This window comes from Danio rerio, chromosome 12, assembly GCF_049306965.1.
Source record: "Danio rerio strain Tuebingen ecotype United States chromosome 12, GRCz12tu, whole genome shotgun sequence".
Classification (NCBI taxonomy): Eukaryota; Metazoa; Chordata; class Actinopteri; order Cypriniformes; family Danionidae; genus Danio; species Danio rerio.
Genome location: NC_133187.1, coordinates 11,102,501 through 11,119,421, shown reverse-complemented (window position 1 = coordinate 11,119,421; position 16,921 = coordinate 11,102,501). Strand labels below are relative to the sequence as shown.

Here is a 16,921-nt window from a genome sequence, read left to right as displayed (position 1 = left end):
CTTTTAAACTTTGATTATAAATTAGTTGCTTCTATTTTTCCAAATAAAAATATTATCATTTGTTTTTAGAAAAAACAACGTTCAAAGTCAAATAAACAATTAATCATATTTTAAATATTGGAAAAGGTATATTACATATAAATATTGTATACACATACGCTTTTAAAATGTTGAACATAATGATCACACACACGCGCGCGCACACATTTCTCAGCATGTTCAGTTCATGAGCGTTTTTATTATTGTGATTTCTTTGGTGCGTCGTTAGATGGCGCTTGTATTACACCTTTAAACTTTAAAACGAGGTTAGTAAGTTAAATGCATTTTGGAAGAGCATGAAGTAAATGTACTTGATAAAATATTAAATTAAGATTCAAAAGAATTCCATCGTTTAAAAGAAATTGTATGAGCATCACTTCCGCAAAATTCGAGTCCACAGGTAGGCAGTCTGCCACAGTGTCAGAGAAGTCCACACCCTTCACAAACTCTATCCTAAAGGATGAGGGCGATGCAATGAACGCACAGTCTCACATACAGAGACACATCACCATGAAAGAGCACTAATAAGCGAAAGCCTTTTAATCTGTCATGTTGCGCGTGGCAGTTGAATCTGCGGCGGATCTGCCTAAGAAGAAACTGGGCAGTCCAGACCCCATCGCGTCTTTGGTGTTTAGAGGTAAGTGCTCCTCATGTGTTTCACATTTAACCATTAACCAGCAAAATAACGGCACCTAATGTTCGTTTTGTTTGATTTTATATTATTTAAGACGAAAAGAAGAAAACAAGGTCGATTAACAATGAAGTGAATCCGGTGTGGAATGAGGTCTGTTGAGATATTCAAGTTTAAATCTTTAATGATTTTGCAAATGAGCTAACATGGGCCTATATAAACTGCCAATGTTGTAAATAAGTTATTATTTACTTTAACGCATGACTAACTGCACATTATCATTACTTCAGATGCTGTTTTGCTTTGTGTTACATACTGTTTTGTTTTCACCTTAGACGCTTCAGTTTGATTTAAAAGGTGTTCCTCTTGATTCTTCCTCCTACATTGATGTGATTGTGAAAGACTACGAGACTCTCGGCAAGGACAAGTAAGTCTTTCTTTCTTTCTTTCTTTCTTTCTTTCTTTCTTTCTTTCTTTCTTTCTTTCCTTCTAAATGAGTCATACACTCATTAAATTAACCAATGTAAGACAAACATTGTGATGTTGAACTTTTGCTCCCACCCTGATCAAATACAAGTTGTGTGACTGGAGAAGTTTAAATAGTGTATAAGAGTTTTGAGTTCTTGGAATGTAATGGACATTTCCATTTCTTAAAGTTACATAAATGTTTTGTTAGTTGCATTTATTTAGTTCCTTCAGGATTTCACTGGACATTTTTTCTAATTATTAGTGCCTAAAGATTTCTTAAAATTTTAGCATTTTTCTGTGAAAATATACACTAACTGTGTCAAATTCTTACCTCTCACTTTTAGTCATTCTTTCTTTTTTTTTTTTTTGCCCAATGACCACAATCATTGGCATGCTAGCTTATGCCCTTCATTATCAGGGACAGCCACAGCTGAATGAACCACCAGTTACTCTTCACATGTTATATGCTAGGATATATTTATTTTATATGATGTATTTGTTCAAACAATCAGCATTGTAGGTTTACCGCATTGTGTTGTCATAAGACAAAAAATCTGTCATTTTCTCACTCTTTTCTTGTCCTAAACCAGTTTGACTTCTTTGTTCTGTTAAGCACAATTGAAGATATTTTGAAGAATGCTGGAAACCTGTAACTATTGATTTCCACACTATTAAAAAAAAAAAAATCAGTAATTTTACGTTTTATTTCCGGCAGCTGGGGTGTTAAGTTAAATAACGGCCGTTAAATTACAGCAATTTACTGTAAAATATCAAATATTACATTACAGAAATTTACCAAAAATTTAAATTTTAGGAAATTTCTGTAATTTAACAGTGGTGATTTTGCAGTTTTTCTGCTGGAAATAAACTGTAAAATTACAGATTTCTTTTTTTAGTGCATAGTATCTGTTTTGGATGCCAGTGGCTGCTGGATTCGAACATTCCAACATTGGCAGAATATTTATTTTTTATTTTAAAATCGAATCTTTCTAAAGATAAATCATTAGGAGATTTTGAGCAAAAACTATTTACATTTCATGTATGGGGTCCACTGAACTATTTTAAAAATGACAAGTCCACCAAACTGCTATATTTGTCCAGCTTGAGCCACTGCAGTCTCTCTCCTCTATATTCTTACGATGTAAACACATGATTTTTCAGCTGTAATGATATAAAACCAGAACACTTATTTGTGGCATGTTTTAGTCAAGATTAAAATGTTTAAGTGAAATTTAACCGGTTGATGCAGTTGGTGACATGCGTATTTGAAGCAGCTAGAAGTTTGTAACTATTTCAACATATGCAGATTATTTCCAGAGGCCTTTACCTGAATGTGAGTTGTTATAAGATCACATGACGCACGTAAGGCTACTGTAAATCTGTGGCAATTTAAACAATATCTGAATAGCTGAACACTGGCATTTAAATTTGGCATGAGTTCATTCATGCTGTCACATTTTTTTGCTGCCGTCATGTGTAGTCGCTGCATTTCAAGAAACTAGGGAATAATATTGGTTTTCTTGGTTTGACGCTTTAATACCCTCCGGCTCTCACACCCTCACAGCCTTGTTCAGACCTGCTCTATAATACCATGAGGGGTGGAACGAAGGCATTTGTTTCGCCATGCTGGATGAATAAGTGATTGTTACTTACTGGTCAAAAATGCAGTTTTTATGTAAATATACCTGACTAGAAATAAATAAAAGGATCTTAAGTTGCTTTTTGAGCTATAAATTGCATGTATTTCCAGTTATTCCAGATTTTTCTGTGGGAACAGCTTTGGAGCAAATCCTTTGCTGAACAGAGAGGGACATAACTTCCAGTGGAATTTACATTCATGCAAATTGTCTTGTTGATGTCATGATCTCTATTTTAGAAACTGAGCTTCATGAACTTAATAATTTTTTTTTATATTTGCATATATGATTTTCATTGACATACTTTATATTTAATCCAAATTAAATTTAAATCACTATCATACTATGTCTTCGATTAAATGTGTTTAATCAAGTTATTCATTTCAGAATGATGCAAGGGTTTTATCAATAAAATGATTTTTATCTTACTAAAAAAAAATCATTTATTGAGTAAAGAAAAGAATATTAGGGGTTTCATATGTTACAGTTACTTTTAAATATCAACTACACTCCCATGAAGCGTTATTAGTGAGCTTTTCTGATATATAAAATAAATTAACAAAAATAGTGTAGTTTTCTGCAGACCTGCATTGTATAAATATGTTCTTGTATACTTCCAGTTTTTAAACATGATTATCAATTAGAGAAATTACACTGGACGGATGGTGAAACGCTTTTAAAACAAATAAAAAAGAAGAGTTTCATTTTAATTTTATTAGTCTGATAGGCAGAGCTTGATTACAAAAGTAAAAAAGTAATGTGTCGAGTATGACTAAATGTAAATATTTATGCCCTGACATGTAGCTTAGGCCCTTGTTTACATATGAGTGCAATTATACTGATATGTCTTTGTTTACCTGTTGCAGTGTTGAAAGGGTGCCTATACGCTGTTTCAAAATTGTTGCACAAGTTATTGCTCAATTTGCATCTGATTTCAGGGATTTTAAGTTGTTATTTTTGCCAGTAGATTTGAAAAAGCAGTAATATTTCATTTTTAAATTTTAATTTAATTTTGAACAATTTATGAGCATTTTCCCCCTATTTTTGTTGTGCTTTCAGCTTAAGCTTATTTATCTTGTTTTTCTTTATGTAAATAAATGGCTAAAAGGCATTAAATATTTTATTTTTAATGCCTTTCTCAATGTTAAATGTTTTGTTTTTAGCTGAAAATGGTTTTGTTTAAACACAACCTTTGTTTGTGATAATTCTGTATAGACCTGATCTTATAGTTATATTCTTTGATTTTGTTGTCCATTTTCATATATAGGACATGTTATGTGCTCACATGTTCTTGCTCTTGAAGCAATATTAAGTTAATCAGATTTCTGGATAGGGCAAGCTTATCTAATTTTATAATTTCCCACTGGTTTCAGGGTTTGGAGGACTGTCTAAAAATGTAGCTCTGGCATGTTGATCCTACGTTGTACTTTGCAAAATACTTGTGGCACACATTTAATTTGCTGTTTGCAACAAAAGTTACATTGTAGCGTTTCAAATTAGTTACAACTGTCTGGCAAATGAAGAGCATCATGGCACTAATCTAGCCGAATAACTGCTTCCTGCAAAGCCAGATCTGTTGCAAACACACATTTATAGTTGAATTCTCATTTAAATGCTTTTAGGTGTGTGCTAATATGCAGGATGAGATGTGTCTTCACTGCTTCCCAGAGTAAATATTAGCCATACTTGGCATTACCTCCAGTAAAGATCACAGAAATAATATTGCATAAAGGAAATAGAATGAGGTGAAACGCTGGAAGGTGTGGTTATCTTTACTTTGTTTGCCATCATGGCATGTTTGAACTTGGATCATCAGTTTTTGAATATTAGGTTGAAGACTAATGAGAATTGACTTTGCATCATCACAGGATGTTGTGGTAATTAAAGTTTTTGGGAGAAGGGTTTTCCCAGATTGATCATTATTTTATTTTGGCTTCATCAACACAAACAACTCAGTGAGTATTTCATCTGAAACATGTTTATTAGACTGTTTTTACCTGATATTATACATTTTATTCCATAAAACTTTTTTGACTGTTGACTGTTTATTGTGAATTTTTTTTTTTTTTAAGGATAGGAGCAATATAAAAAGATTCTATTGATTATACCTCTTTGACTGCGATAACAATAATAAAAACATCACTTTTTATTGTTTTTTATTTCTCTTATAATTAACTAATAATTTGTTCTGATCATTAGAAATTGCTTTTCATTCACCTAGGTATTATTATTATCATCATTATTATTATTATTATGTTTTAATTTTTTAGATGGAAATAGTATAACAACCAGAGATTTTAGTATATTGTTAAGTATTTAATGTTTTTATAAATATTGTGCACTGGCATCTGTGCTACTTCCCAAACTTGACTGCAAAAATGTCCACTTGGTTTAAATTTCTCTTTAAAACCATTGAAGGCATAGTTCACCCCAAAATGAAAATGGACTGCCCATTTACTCACCCTCAAGTTGTTAAAAACCTTTGTGAGTTGCTTTCTTCTGTTGTAAACAAAAAAGATATATTTTGAAGAAATATAAACCTTTAACGTGTATAGTAGGACAGGGTTTTTTTTTTACTTTTTAATTTTAGAGACCCCCCAAATATGATGATTCCTTGCAGGGGACCCCTTTGCCTAAAGTTTAAAGGCACTTATGTATTACGAGTATAAATATGTAAGCTAAAATTCTGTATAATGTAAAGGAATTAAAAGTTTTTAAAATATTTATTTTATTACTTGGCAACTCACTAAAGCCAAAAATAATTCTCAACATTTTTTATATTTCATAAAAAACAACAACAACGAAATATTTACATTAACTCAACAAGATAGCTTTTCTAAATTAAAGCACTGGTAGATGAAAAGTTAAACCTGGACATTTGTAGTTTCTGTAGTTTTTTTTTTTTTCCCTGTCTTATATTTATGGAAAACTGCTAAATATTTATATTGATCTTATGCGTCTGCTTACTGTGTTGTCTGCAAAGGCACACTATCTACTTTTTGTGCTGCTTCCTCTCCAAATAACTCTTTAACGAAGTCTTTGGTAGCTGGCAAAAACAATGGTTTGCCAACTGTGTGCGACGATGTGGAGTGATGCCAAATATGACACTTTTAACCACCTTCCGGGGACTAATGCTGGCTGCTGAAATATACAAGCCTGCTGGGCCAAACACAACTCCTGATGTTTGAAATAGTCAGTCGATTTTTCTGCCTCATTGGGATGTTTCTGCTGTAGATGGCGCTTGAGCTTAGATGGTTTCATGCATTCATTAGAGAGAATCTCTTAACAAAGAACACACTGGGGTCAACTCCCTGCTTTAACAGGCTGGTAAACCCAAACGCAATGTAAGATTTGTCATACTTTCTTGTTTTTGCCTTAACGCACGCCAAGTCAGATTTGCATGAAATGCTGGCAGGAGCGGGATTCTTTAAAAATCTTTCCATCATCTGTACTGCACTTACAGCTGCTAATTGGTCCATTCAACTGTATGCAAAACCTTAAAGAGCGCAAAGGATTTTGGGGTAAACACATTACAATTAAGTATCCACTTATATAAATCATAAAACTACTGTGTATATATAGATTAATAATTTATAGTCATTAATAATTTTAGGATTGGAAAAAAATTTTTTCGTAAATAATTTTTTGTTTCTGGCAAGTTTTTCCCGGACCCCCTAGCACTCTCTTGCAGCCCACCAGGAGTCCGCGGACCCCAGTTTGAAAACCCCTGTAGTAGGAAAAACAAACACTGAAAGTCAGAGGTTGCAGGTTTCCAATTTTTTAAAAATATCTTACTTTGTGTTCAGAAGTAGTTTAAAAGTGGTATCCAGTAGTCTTTTTTTAAAACTTTCAGCCAGTGTCTTCATCTTAGTTTGTCTCACTCAAATTTCTCAGATGAAACTCACTATTTGTCAGTTAGATGTTCTGCCTTGTTGTCTATTTAGAGAGCTTTAGACACAAATAGCTCTATAATTAACAACTTTTGAATAATTGGGATGTTTCCACTGATCTTTATAGAATTCTCTATTATAGATCATTGGATATTTCCAAAAAGCTTTAAACATGCTGTCATATGCCACCTATTAAAGGACCTCAACTTGATGCCACTTGATCTCAAATGTTTTGGAGAAAGTTGTGCTCTCTGTTTAATTAATATCTGGATACTTTTTTATTTCAAACTCATTACAATATGGTTTTAGAGCAGACAGTCATACTGGGTCTGATTTGCTTAGGCTTACAAATGGCATTCTGCTGTCTGTATTTTCTGGGTAATCAGTTATATTGATACTTTTGGTAAATGTGATGTTTTATGTTACAATATGCATTTAAAATGACTCTAGTGTGTTGTTGGGCTTCATCTTGTATTTAAAGAGGAAGACCTTTTCTGCAAATATTGTGTCATTTACATTTTAGCCCCAACTTCTATCTACTATAGTGTTCCAGAGGGATCTAATGATTTCCCTGTACATTATTACTTTAGGCTCAATACTCTGTAAACTTGGGCTGTGCAATTAATCGGAAATTCATTTTGATTCAGTTTTAAATGGTCTTTTCATTAGAATAATATTTTCATGCCATAACGAAGTCAAGAAATGGACTGCTACTGCTCTCTGCTTCAAAGTGATAATAAAACCAAACAGCTTTTATGAGGTCCTGCTGATATTATTGAGTTGATTAAAACTCAGTTGGGTTTCTTAAGTAATAACTTCCGAAACATTTTCATGATTGTGTGAGTTAACTTTGATCCTCTTCAATTTAACAAGCACTTAAATGAAGATGTAAAGAATAGCTTTCTTTCATCTTAGATCGGTAAATTTCTAGAAATAATTCATGCATTAATTTCCTATCTGTTTGATTACTGTAGCTACATTGTTTTAAAGAGGAAGACCTTTTCTGCAAATATTGTGTCATTTACATTTTAGCCCCAACTTCTATCTACTATAGTGTTCCAGAGGGATCTAATGATTTCCCTGTACATTATTACTTTAGGCTCAATACTCTGTAAACTTGGGCTGTGCAATTAATCGAAAATTAATTTTCGTTTTTCGATGGTCTTAATAGGGAAATGAGTGTCAAAACATGATGTTTAGTGATTATTCATAATAACCCTCATTTATGTAATAAACAAACGAGTTGAGAATCAAAAGACATGACAAAGTGAAACCATAAATCAGAACGGTACTGCTCTTAAAGTGACAGCGTGCAATAATACTTCTGCTGACTGTTTTTATCTTTGATCAAAAAACGACAAAATAACTCCTTGCTCTTGACTGAAGGACTTTAATAGCTAAAATTGAAGTTTTTTTTCTTACAGTGAAGATGCCTAAAGCACAGTTTGTTTAATATTTTTATTCTAGTGTATTTATTTCCCTTTCCTTATATACAGGGAGGAAAATAACTGTGTGTATATCTACAGTTGAAGTCAGAATCATTAGCCCTCCTAAATTATTAGCGACCCTTTTGCCCTAATTTCTTTTTTCAACCCATTTCTAAACATAACAGATTTAATAACTCATTTCTAATTACTGATTTCTTATGATGACATTACATAATAATTTACTACATACTTTTCAGAATACTAGTATTCAGCTTAAAGTGCAATTCAAAGGCTTAATTAGGGTAATTAGGCAAGTCATTGTATAACAGTCGTTTCATCTGCAGTCAAAAAAATATTGCTTAAGAGGTCTAATAATATTAAAATAGGTTTTAAAATATTTAAGACTGCTTTTATTCTAGTCAAAATAAAATAAAACAAGACTTTCTCCAGAAGAAAAATATTATAAATACTGTGAACAATTCCTGATTCTATTAAACATCATTTGTAAAATATTTATTTAAAAAAATAAATAAATAAATTTACAGGAGGGCAAATATTTTTGACTTCAACTGTAATGACTAAAATAATCATAATTATTATTTTTTCCATAATCAAGCAGCCATACCAGAAACAACACAATTGCTATGCCAATGGCCTTCAACTATATTTTGCAATTAAACTATAAAATGACTTTTCATTAGAATAATGTTTTCATGCCATGATGAAGTCCAGAAATGGACTGCTACTGCTCTCTGCTACGAAGTGGCAATAAAACCAAAAAGCTTTTATTAGGTCCTGCTGATATTATTGAATTGATTAAAACTCAGTTGGGTTTCTGAAGTAATAACTTCCAAAACATTTTCATTATTGTGTGAGTTAACTTTGATCCTCTTCAATTAGACATTCATGTAAATGAAGATAAAAAGAATAGCTTTCTATTATCTTGAATTGGTAAAGTTCTAGAAATAATTCATGAATTAATTTCCTATCTGTTTGATTACTTAAGCTACATTGTTTTATCTTAATCAACACTGTTTTGGTTACAGATTGTTCATAATCCAGCAGATGAGATTGTAAACAAGAACTAAGAAAAGGGACCATATCTCCCCTTTTCTTACCTCATTGCACTGACACTTTATTAAATTTAGTTGAATTTTAAGATCTTTTTCACATAGGCATAGCACAATTCTGTCTCGAACAGTATTTGTGATCTTATTATAGACTATATTTAGCCTGTACACCATTAAGATCTTAATGATCAATTTCTTTAATCTTTCCCCAGTCTTGCTATAAATCAGAAAGTGATCAAACTTTCTCTGTTTCAGCCACAAAACTCTAGAACAGTCTGCCTTTGAATATCGGGACTTCTCCACCATTGGACGCTTTTTAAATTCAACTTAAAGACTTTAACCCTCCATCTATGGTTGTGTTAAACTCATGCTCTATGTATAAAATCTGGCTTGCCTGGCCTTGTTTCATGGGTGCTGTCAAGTGAGTCTTGAAGTGTGCCTATGCCTAATGTTTGTGGACGCACCCTTTTAATTATTGTGACACGAAAACACCAGTTAAGTGAGTAGAGCTAACATGTGAATGTTTTCAGAAGATAAACGCTGGCGGTGCTGTTGTTTGTAAATTCAGAATTATTAATCAAGAGCAAACATTTCTATGTTCAGATGGAACATGGTTTTTGAGGGTGTTCCTGAATGCTGAACTATTAAGTGTCTCATTTACGAAATGCCATTATTTACTTATGGAGGAGATCTCTCTTGTGACCTCACAGAGCACAAAGCATGGATATATTTACACATTTGATGCCACCTATGTTTGTTAGCAGTCAATATTCATTCATGCTATGTGTTTTACTTCCATGATTTGAAACATTTCCTGATTTTATTTCTTTATTTATTGTAAATATGAAAGTTAGAAAAGTTAAGGGGATTTGTGATGTCATCTGGTAGAAAAGCTTTTTGTTGTGTGAGAGTCAGTTTTGGCAATTAAAATATTATGCAAAATATTATAAAGAGTAAGTTAAAACAAAACAATATTAATCTTCCTACTTCATTAATACCTCTCGATATGACCAAGAGTATCAATTATGAGGAGTTTGATTTCATGGTGTACTTTCTTCAAATGTTTTTTTCAAGTGAAAATGAAAAGTCAAACATTTTATGTAGCAGCATACCCTACAGATGAAGTCAGAGTTATTAAACCCCCTGAGTTATTAGCCCTCCTGTTTATTTTTTTTTCCTGGAGAGAATATTTATTCAACACATTTCTTATCATAATAGTTTTAATAACTTATCTCTAATAACTGATTTACTTTATATTTGCCATGATGTAATTGAATAATATTTTTCAAGGCACTTCTATACAGCTTAAAGTGATATTTAAAGGCTTAACTCGGTTAATTAGGTTAACTAGACAGGATAGGCTAATTAGGCAAATTATTGTATTACAATGGTTTGTTCTGTAGACTATCGGTGGGGGGAGCTTAATGTTTTTTTTTTTGTTTTTTTTTTATAAAATTAAAAACACTGCTTTTATTCAAGCCGAAATAAAACAAATAAGGCTTTCTCCAGAAGAAAAAATGTTATCAGACATACTGTGAAAATTTTCTCACTCTGTTAAACATCATTTGCGAAATGTTACAAAATAAATAAATAAAAAAAAGAAGGAAAAAACATTCAAAAGTTGTTTAATAACTCTGATTTCAACTGTATATAAGATGGATATTATGTTTTACAGAAGTTTGGTATATCAGTCAGCTGGCATGAGGTTCTCACCAGCCTTCATTTTAATAATCTTTTTGTTTGTTTTAGATTGATTGGCTCTGCAAAGGTCTCTTTAAAAGACCTAGCCAGTAGCCAAGTTAAGTCTCTCCCAGTCAAAAACTTGACTCTTGTGGATGAAAATGGCAAGAGCATAGGGGTGAGTGTAATATTTTCTCTTTTTTTCTATCTTGTATCTATTTGCAAACAAATGAAAATGCATTTTATTTGATCATTTTGAATGTAATAATTGTTTTATTACATTGTCAGCATATTTTGATAATGCGTATTTAATAATGGTTACAAATTGTAATCTTTTGCATGATTTTTTATTATATGCAATATCTAATTTAATAATTTTGTTGGCTACCAAAAAAATTTTTTGCATCAGTTTAAAATATTTGATCGGCAACATATTTTATAGCAAAATTTATGCACTTGTTTTAATGTAATGATTTTCAGGTTGTTTTCATGCAAGTTTGGGTAAAATAAGGACCAACCCAAAAATGTATTTAAAAATATAAATAAATCCCATTTGGTTCAAATTTCCATCTTTTCTTTTTTGTTTTGTTTTTTAGAACTGTCTGCATGTTTTCTTGACAACTTTTCTTTGCTAGCAGCCACAACTAAAATCTAACTAAATTGACAAAGAAAATAAGTGAAAATTTAATCCAGTATGACTTTAATTATTGTTGAATGTAGTCTTATGCACCTTGCTGTGCTTTTTCTTCATTCCCTCTTAGAAGTGATTGTCCACTTAATCATTGCATGCAGATTTCTTTTTTTTCATTTATTTATTTACTTATTTAGAAAACTGCCATACATATAGAGGACACAATCACAGCAAATCTGCAGTCTATGAAGTTTATAATGCTTATAGAGAAGAGCATGTGTGTATATATAGATACATCTATGGTCATAGTGAATAGAATAATATTAGAAATGATAATATTAGACACACATCAGCCTCTATCATATCCAATCAAAATTTGTATGCAAATGGATTCATGGTGAAGTGTTCATCGTATCCAACCACGTTCGTGTGTGCAAATTGTTCCTAGATCAGAGTCATCCAGTTGAATCCGTATATGCAAATATATTCACACATAAGAGATGGTTACACTTTAAGCAGCATACACATAGCTGAGAAAACATCATTGAGAGTTCACCGAATAGTGAACTGCTTGGGTGATTTTAACACATTATTATGAAAAAAGTACCTGCGTCTTTTTTAGGGAACCATAAGCATGACGGTTGGATATGAGCCACCTGCCGGTGCTGGTGCAAACCCACTTGATCAACAAGATGGAAACGTTGGTGGAGACACAGGTTAGCTAAGTTTTTTATTCATGCTTCTCTGTTTGATTGCAAAGTAAAAGGATATACACTGTATGTATGTATGTATGTATGTATGTATGGTCACACTTTACAATAAGGTTCCTTAGTTAATGTTAATTAATGCATTTACTAAGATGAACAAAGAATGAACAATACATTTACTACTGTATTTGTTCATGTTTGTTAACAATTGTTAATGAAAATACAGTAGTTTATTGTTAGTTCATGTTAACTCATGGTGCATTAACTAATGTTAACAAGCATGGACTTAAATGTTAATAATGCATTAGTAAATGTTTAATTATGATTAAATGCTGTACATGTGTTGTTCATGAGTAGTTCATGTTAGTAAATGCATTAACTAATGAACCTTATTGTAAAGTGTTACCGTGTGTGTGTGTGTGTGTGTGTATATGTGTGTGTATATATATATATATATATATATATATATATATATATATATATATATATATATATATATATATATATATATATATATATATATATGTATGTATATGTATATATATATGTATGTATATGTATATGTATATGTGTGTGTGTGTGTGTATATCATATTTGCATAATACATATATAACACATAAATACAGTAGAAGTCAGAATTATTAACCCCTTGTAATTTTCCACAGTTTGTCTGATAATATTTTATCTTCTTGAGAAACTCTTATTTGTTTAATTTTGGCTATATTAAAAGCAGTTATTTAAAAAAAAAACATTTTAAGGTAAATTTTTAGCCCCTTAAAGCTACATTTTTTCGATAGTCTACAGAACAAACCATCGTTATACAATAACTTGCCTAATTACCCTAACCTGGCTAGTTAACCTAATTAACGTAGTTAAGCCTTTAAATGTCACTTTAAGCTGTAAAGAAGTGTCTTGAAGAATATCTAGTCCAATATTATTTACTGTCATAATGGCAAAGATAAAAGAAATCAGTTATTAGAAATGAGTTATTAAAACTGTTATGTTTAGAAATGTGTTGAAAAAAAAATCGTCTCTCCATTAAACAGAAAATGGAGACAAAATTAAACAGGGGGTGTAATAATTCAGGGGGGCTAATAATTCAACTGTATATAACACACACATATGTTATGTCAAAATAAACTTTTATTTTGAATGCAATTAATCATGATTAATCTTTACCCAGCACTAATTAATGTCTATACACACACATATTTGTGGGGGTCATAACATATAATAAGCCAATCACAGACATTGATAAATACAGTAGAGCAAACAGTAAACATAAAAGTGCTTTATGATTTTGGGAGTCTAGCAATATTTAGATACACTAATTGAATAATTACATTTAAAATAACACTGTCAAGTCTTTATCATATATGTACATAAATACAATACATTTTTTTCTTACAAACATTGTTTTGTTATGCCTGATTGCTTTAAAATTAATCTGCTCACACAGTCCCAGGCCCTAAAAAACCCAAATGATGAAACGTTTCTATAACTTTGGTTCCTTTTTGCAATGACTCCACAAATCATGAATGCATTCAACAGTTCAATTGCTCCTGGTCATCTATAATACAATCGTTATTATTAATTGGTACATTGCATATCATGCGATCTAATAATTGCAGATGCACATACTATGATATCATATTGCTAAAACTATATACAGTACTGTGCAACCCTAATCTTTATGGTTGGAAACAAACTGTGGGAATGTGTGAAAATTGTGTAGCTTTGAGCATTTTTGCTGTATTGCGTGTTTGTGACTGACACATAATTTCGTGCATCGTACCTCATTTACTTTTCGGTGTGATCAGCTGAAGGTGAAGCAGGAGATGTCCCTGATGCTGGGTCACGGGGTGCGTTCACATCCCCTGGCGAGCCTGGCCAGAAACTTCAGCTTAGGTCCAGGAACCGTAATAACCTGGCTAATAAGCCTCAGGACTTTCAGGTACAGGAGTGTCTTATAGTCATTTTTCCAAATACAGTGTCTCTTCCATTTCCAAGCTAGATCACTCGCTTTAAAATGCCTTTTTGTCAAAAGATTCGTGTGCGGGTGATTGAAGGACGTCAGTTGCCAGGAAATAACATCAAACCAGTGGTCAAAGTGCATGTCTGTGGAGAAACACACAGGACAAGGATCAGGAAGGGGAATAACCCTTACTTTGATGAGGTATGCAATTAATGTTTTGTTGTTGTTGTTTTTTTATTCATTTTTTATTTAAATAACCACTTTTAAAACAATTTTTTAAGTTACTTAATAACTAAGTTGGCTACTTGTTTCTTTATATCTTTGGTTCAGTTTCATACAATAGTTCATGTAAAATCTTCATGGACAAAGATTATGTGCAAATACTTAATTATATATAATTGAGTTAAAATATAATAATATATATTTATATATGACTCTCTACAGATATTCTTTTTTAACATCAACATGTTGCCATCTGAACTGTTTGATGAAGTTATAAGCTTTCGGGTAAGAAAAAAACGATTGGTCACATTTTCTTTTGTGTTCATAATAAGATATATATTTAATAAAAACAGTGATCAAGTAATGCACAGTTGATTTGTGATGTTTTTTCTTTTCTACAGGTCTATAACGCTTCTTCTTTTAGAGCTGACTGTCTCATGGGTGAATTCAAGGTATTTCTGTGAATTATTATACTCCTTTTCACCCCCTAAATTATTCTCACACTCTAATTACTGACTTATGAGGTTCTTTTTCTTCTATTTGTAGCTTGATATTGGCTACATTTATGATGAACAAGGTACTCTTCTGACTATCACAAAAGACTCATCATATGTTTACCTGTAGTTGAAAAGATCTTTTGAAGTTTTTTTTTTTTTTTTTCTACCTCAGCTCACTGTATCATGAAGAAATGGATTCTCTTGAATGACCCTGACGACTCAAGCTCAGGAGCAAAGGGTTATCTCAAAGTTAGCATGTTTGTGGTGGGAACTGGAGATGAACCGCCGGTACGTCCACTGAGTGTACATTAGTGTTTTTGCACTGTGTATTGATGAAGTACAATTTTTAATGTTTATTCACACTATGAAATAAAATGAAGTTAAAAAACTGTGAAAACAACTAAACCAATATCCACACCAATACATTTTATTATAAACATCATGCAGTTACACTATAAAATGTTTGTTATAGCAAGAAGAATTGAATTGCCTGTCAGTTGAAGAAAGGTGTTCTGTAAGTGAAAATAATACTATAACTGTTAAAGGAACCAAAGTTCAACCACTCTAGTATTACTTTTATAGGTCATTGAATCAGATTGGATCACTAGCATCTCACACAACATTTTCAAAAAACAGAGTTTCAAGAATTTTCCTATATAAGGCTTAACTCTTCTGTACTTGCATGTGCTAAGTCTGGCGGAAAATCAACAGTTTTTTTAATTTCTATAGGCTAGGAATATTGCTCTTATTCCTCTTTAATGATTAATGCTTGCTACCATTACGTGTTGATATTACATATTAGATTCTAACTGCTGTTGCAAGGCTTGGGACTGGTAATTTTCAGTTAATTTTCACTGCATAATATCCAGTGGTGTAAAGTAACTACTTACAAATACTCAAATGACTGTAATTGAGTAACTTTTCTCAGAAATTGTAATTTATTAATGCCTAGTTCAGACTGCGTGATTTTAGCCCTGATTTTGGCTCGCCGACAGGTTTTGAGAAATCGCCGACAAATGCCTGAAATCACAGGCAAATCGCTGCTCGTGCACATGAGTGACAATCACACAGTATGAACGATCAAAGACGCGATCTGAGAGAATCGCCGATGAGTCGCCGATGCCTGTGAGATATTTGGCGTGCTAAATATCTGGAGCTGTCGGCGATTCAAATCATGCCGTGTGAATTGAGTTTTGACTGAAAATAAAATCAGCTATCGCCTGCAGCCAATGAGCAGTTTTCACTTGTGTGTGCGTGTGTGTATACCTGCTGCAGGCCAGCGGGAGGCTGGGGTAGAAGTTAAAAGCGCTCTTTTTCGGTTTATTTGGACCCACGAAATTGAGGAAAAACTAGTGGAGGTTTGACAGGACTCAGGAGCAACCGTGTCTGTTTGACGTTTCATACAGAAAGAAATTAGTTTATTATCAGCTTAAGTTGAGGAGAAATGGCTAATTCCCTTTAAACCCAGGTGAGCAAACATGTACATGTTCTACCCCATTAAAGGCTTCTTTCTCATTATGTAGTTAATAACAAAAGATATACTACATGTTTTTGGCATTGAGACGTAGTTTGGACTAAGTTGTCGGCAATTCTCCCTATAGTAAAGTTATGCAATGTGAATGTCCATGTCGCCGAACCATCTTGCAGTGTTAACAAAGCAGCGACGAAACGCTAGCCCAGATAGTAATGCAGTGTAAAAACATTTGTGACACGACTACTTTTAAAATCATGCAGTCTGAACTCGGCATAAGTAGTTTTGAAAACGTGTACTTTCACTTTCCCTTGAGTACACTCTTAGTTCTGTATCGGTACTTTTACTCCACTACTTTCCTTCAACTTGCAGTCATTATTTTTTCTTGTCTATGCAGATTAGAAGTATCAGCCCTGTGATTCCAGTCCAATTAAATTGCACATAGAAGTTAAATCGCATCATAATGAACTACCTCAACATGGGCAGCAAACAGTTTGGAAGCGTAAAAAGTGTCCGAGAAGATTTCCAAAATCTTTAAACGCATTGCCCCAGAGACTGTTTAGAAGCATATCACTG

At 32.5% G+C, this 16,921-nt stretch overlaps 1 protein-coding gene across 4 annotated transcripts in view; it reads left to right on the top strand.

Moving 5' to 3' along the window:
- The first annotated feature begins 422 nt into the window (after window positions 1-422).
- The window catches only part of myof (myoferlin), a 50,317-nt gene continuing 33,818 nt past the window's right edge, over window positions 423-16,921 (top strand). For 3 of the 4 annotated variants that reach the window (XR_012387515.1, XR_012387514.1, XM_068224535.1), the window contains exons 1-11: window positions 423-676; window positions 768-823; window positions 1,006-1,097; window positions 10,912-11,020; window positions 12,096-12,189; window positions 14,001-14,134; window positions 14,228-14,356; window positions 14,600-14,662; window positions 14,779-14,829; window positions 14,924-14,954; window positions 15,047-15,162. Coding sequence is in view for 2 of the 4 variants with exons in the window: in XM_068224535.1 (XP_068080636.1) it covers window positions 589-676; window positions 768-823; window positions 1,006-1,097; window positions 10,912-11,020; window positions 12,096-12,189; window positions 14,001-14,134; window positions 14,228-14,356; window positions 14,600-14,662; window positions 14,779-14,829; window positions 14,924-14,954; window positions 15,047-15,162 (963 nt within the window). In the remaining 2 variants the exon portion in view is untranslated. The remainder of the gene's footprint in view (window positions 677-767; window positions 824-1,005; window positions 1,098-10,911; window positions 11,021-12,095; window positions 12,190-14,000; window positions 14,135-14,227; window positions 14,357-14,599; window positions 14,663-14,778; window positions 14,830-14,923; window positions 14,955-15,046; window positions 15,163-16,921) is intronic. The other variant, NM_200875.2, reaches the window with a different exon arrangement.